General features: G+C 53.2%; 1 protein-coding gene across 1 annotated transcript; it reads right to left on the bottom strand.

Annotated features, from left to right (window-relative positions):
• Positions 1-434: 434 nt before the first annotated feature.
• ASPACDRAFT_37783 (FAD-binding oxidoreductase) lies at positions 435-2,172 on the bottom strand (the record flags this gene model as incomplete). Its single annotated transcript, XM_020200335.1, has 6 exons — positions 435-777; positions 835-1,232; positions 1,365-1,567; positions 1,650-1,781; positions 1,837-1,893; positions 1,953-2,172. Coding segments are annotated over 6 exons (1,353 nt in total), but the record flags the coding sequence as incomplete, so codon positions are not given.
• Between the last annotated feature and the right edge of the window lie 107 nt (positions 2,173-2,279).

Raw genomic sequence — 2,279 nt, 5'->3', positions numbered from 1 at the left:
ATGATGCTCTGTATAACTTATTTACGCCCTATGATTCACCATCCCCCGCGCGCCTGTCGGCTGTCGCCTCAGCACTTCCGCCATGAGGCCATAGCCATGGCTATGGCTATCAACCCCCGTGGTCGTGAACATAGACCTAGCACTGGAGGAGAGAATACAGCCTCAAGCTGACGCATGTGCGAGGTCGACCATCCAGGTAAGGGTTCATTATTGACCAAATCGAAGCAGGCAGACCAAGCCGGGTTTCAAAACACTGATACTCGTACTCATACTTATCAGCAGACGTTTCGTCATAGTATTGAGGCTATACAGTACATGCAAGGGGGACAATGATCATCAATATATTGTATGGAGGATTACTCCATTGGATGATCTTTCCACAGCTTATCATCGTAGTACCGGTATATGCTGGCCAAAAAAGCCTTCCCAACCAACTAAAGCTCATTATGACTCGATCCATCTCCCACCTGCTGATCATGCATGATCATCCCTTCTTGCCCCCAACCCAGACTATGGCCGCGCCGAGCTCCTGACCGGCGCAGAGGTTGGTACAGATCGAACCACCCCTCAGGATCGTACCGGGCCTTGAGGGCCCTCAGCCGGCGCAGTCGGGTGCCCTCGTAGCCATACAGGGCCTTGACCGGGTCGCCGACTCCATGCCCCAGATTCACATATTGCTGCAGTCTTCCGTCCCCGACCAGAAGGTCTCGCTTGGCCCGGAGCAAATCGTCCACTTCGGCGCGCCACGACTCATCCGTGTACTGTGCTTGAAGAGAGCTGCCAGAGTTACAAATCACCATTTAGCGGGAGAGGTAGAAGGGTGGGGTAGCATACACAAGATGATTCAACCTGTTCCTCCACGGAAACGCATCCTCCTCTTCCACTGCCCTACGAGACGTAGACGTAGACGTGTTGCCAAAAGTCTGCATCATCAGGGAGAACCTCACCCGACCTCGAGACTTTGGGTTTCTATTCCGAGCCTCCCAGTCGTGGACCAGCGCTGCCATGGCCTCAGGATCGTAGACGGCCACACTCGCCGAGTAGCTATTCTTCTGGCCCCCCGGGTTGTCGCAGATCAATCGGTTCAGCGCCCGATACGTCACCCACGGAAGGACGTCCCAAGGGACTGAGCTCTCGCGGCAGGAAACGGGGTCCAGCTCCTGGAAGATGCGCAGATACTCCAGGGACGTCTCGCGGGGGCCGGACCATACGAAGTTTACGAGCAGGAGGGACTAGAGTTTGGTCCTCGACGATGGTGTCAGTCCAATTCAACAAAAAAAAAAAAAAAAAAAAAAAAAAAAAGAAGAAAGACAGAAATGGACAGAGCAAAGAAACACACGAGAAAGGGACTTGATTATTCTTACCGGCTCCCCATCACCCTGATAGTGGGAGACGATGGTGATGGCCAAATGACTGGGCAGCGCCGGGCTCGCCATGCGATTCACGGCGGCGAAGATCTGCGCGGCGGCGGTGCTCTCAAACTCCAGGTCGGCCACAAAATGCATCCCATCGTTCTGTTGCGGGTACGTGCGGATCATCGCCTCCGTGACCACTCCGAACTGCTGCCCTGTGAATCATTGATCATCATTCTACTTCTAGTCCCAAAGTTGAGGTTGAGGTTGAAAGTGAAAAAGCGCTTCGTTACTTACCGGCTCCACGCATCCCCCACCAGAGATCGCGGTTCTCGTGGGGAGACACCGTTCGAATACTTCCATCATACAGGACGACCGTCATTTGGACGATGTTGTCAATCATGTATCCGTACAGTCCCTGAAGTCGACCTGATTTGTTCTGTTAATAGAATCTTTGGGCCATGAACAATGGTGAACTACCTACCCAGCCCTCCTCCCAGAGTCACCCCCATCACGCCAGTACACGGGGAAGATCCCACCGCTGAACTCTTGTGTAAGCAAATATCCAACAAAAACAAAAGTGAAAGGAGAAACCCATACTGGTTACTCGTCCATTCCGATGCGTCGCATTAATGAACTCATCCATCAGCACACCGCCCCCAACCGTAGCAAAAGTCCCAGTCGAGTCGAATCGGACTTCGTTGAGCTGCCGCAGGTTGATTTGAAGGAGGTCCTCATCTCCAACGACCACAGATCCAGCCAAAGCATGACCCCCCGACTGCGCAAGAAACGGGATGTGGTGGTCTCGGGCGTATTGAATCTAGGAACGAGGGAGATCATCAACAAGGCACAGTGCGCAGGGAAGGACGATTTGAAAGATGTGGAGAGAGAGAGAGAGAGAGAGAGAGAGAGAGAGAGAGAGAGAGA

This window comes from Aspergillus aculeatus, assembly GCF_001890905.1.
Source record: "Aspergillus aculeatus ATCC 16872 unplaced genomic scaffold ASPACscaffold_140, whole genome shotgun sequence".
NCBI classification, from domain to species: Eukaryota; Fungi; Ascomycota; class Eurotiomycetes; order Eurotiales; family Aspergillaceae; genus Aspergillus; species Aspergillus aculeatus.
This window is presented reverse-complemented; position numbering and strand designations above follow the sequence as displayed.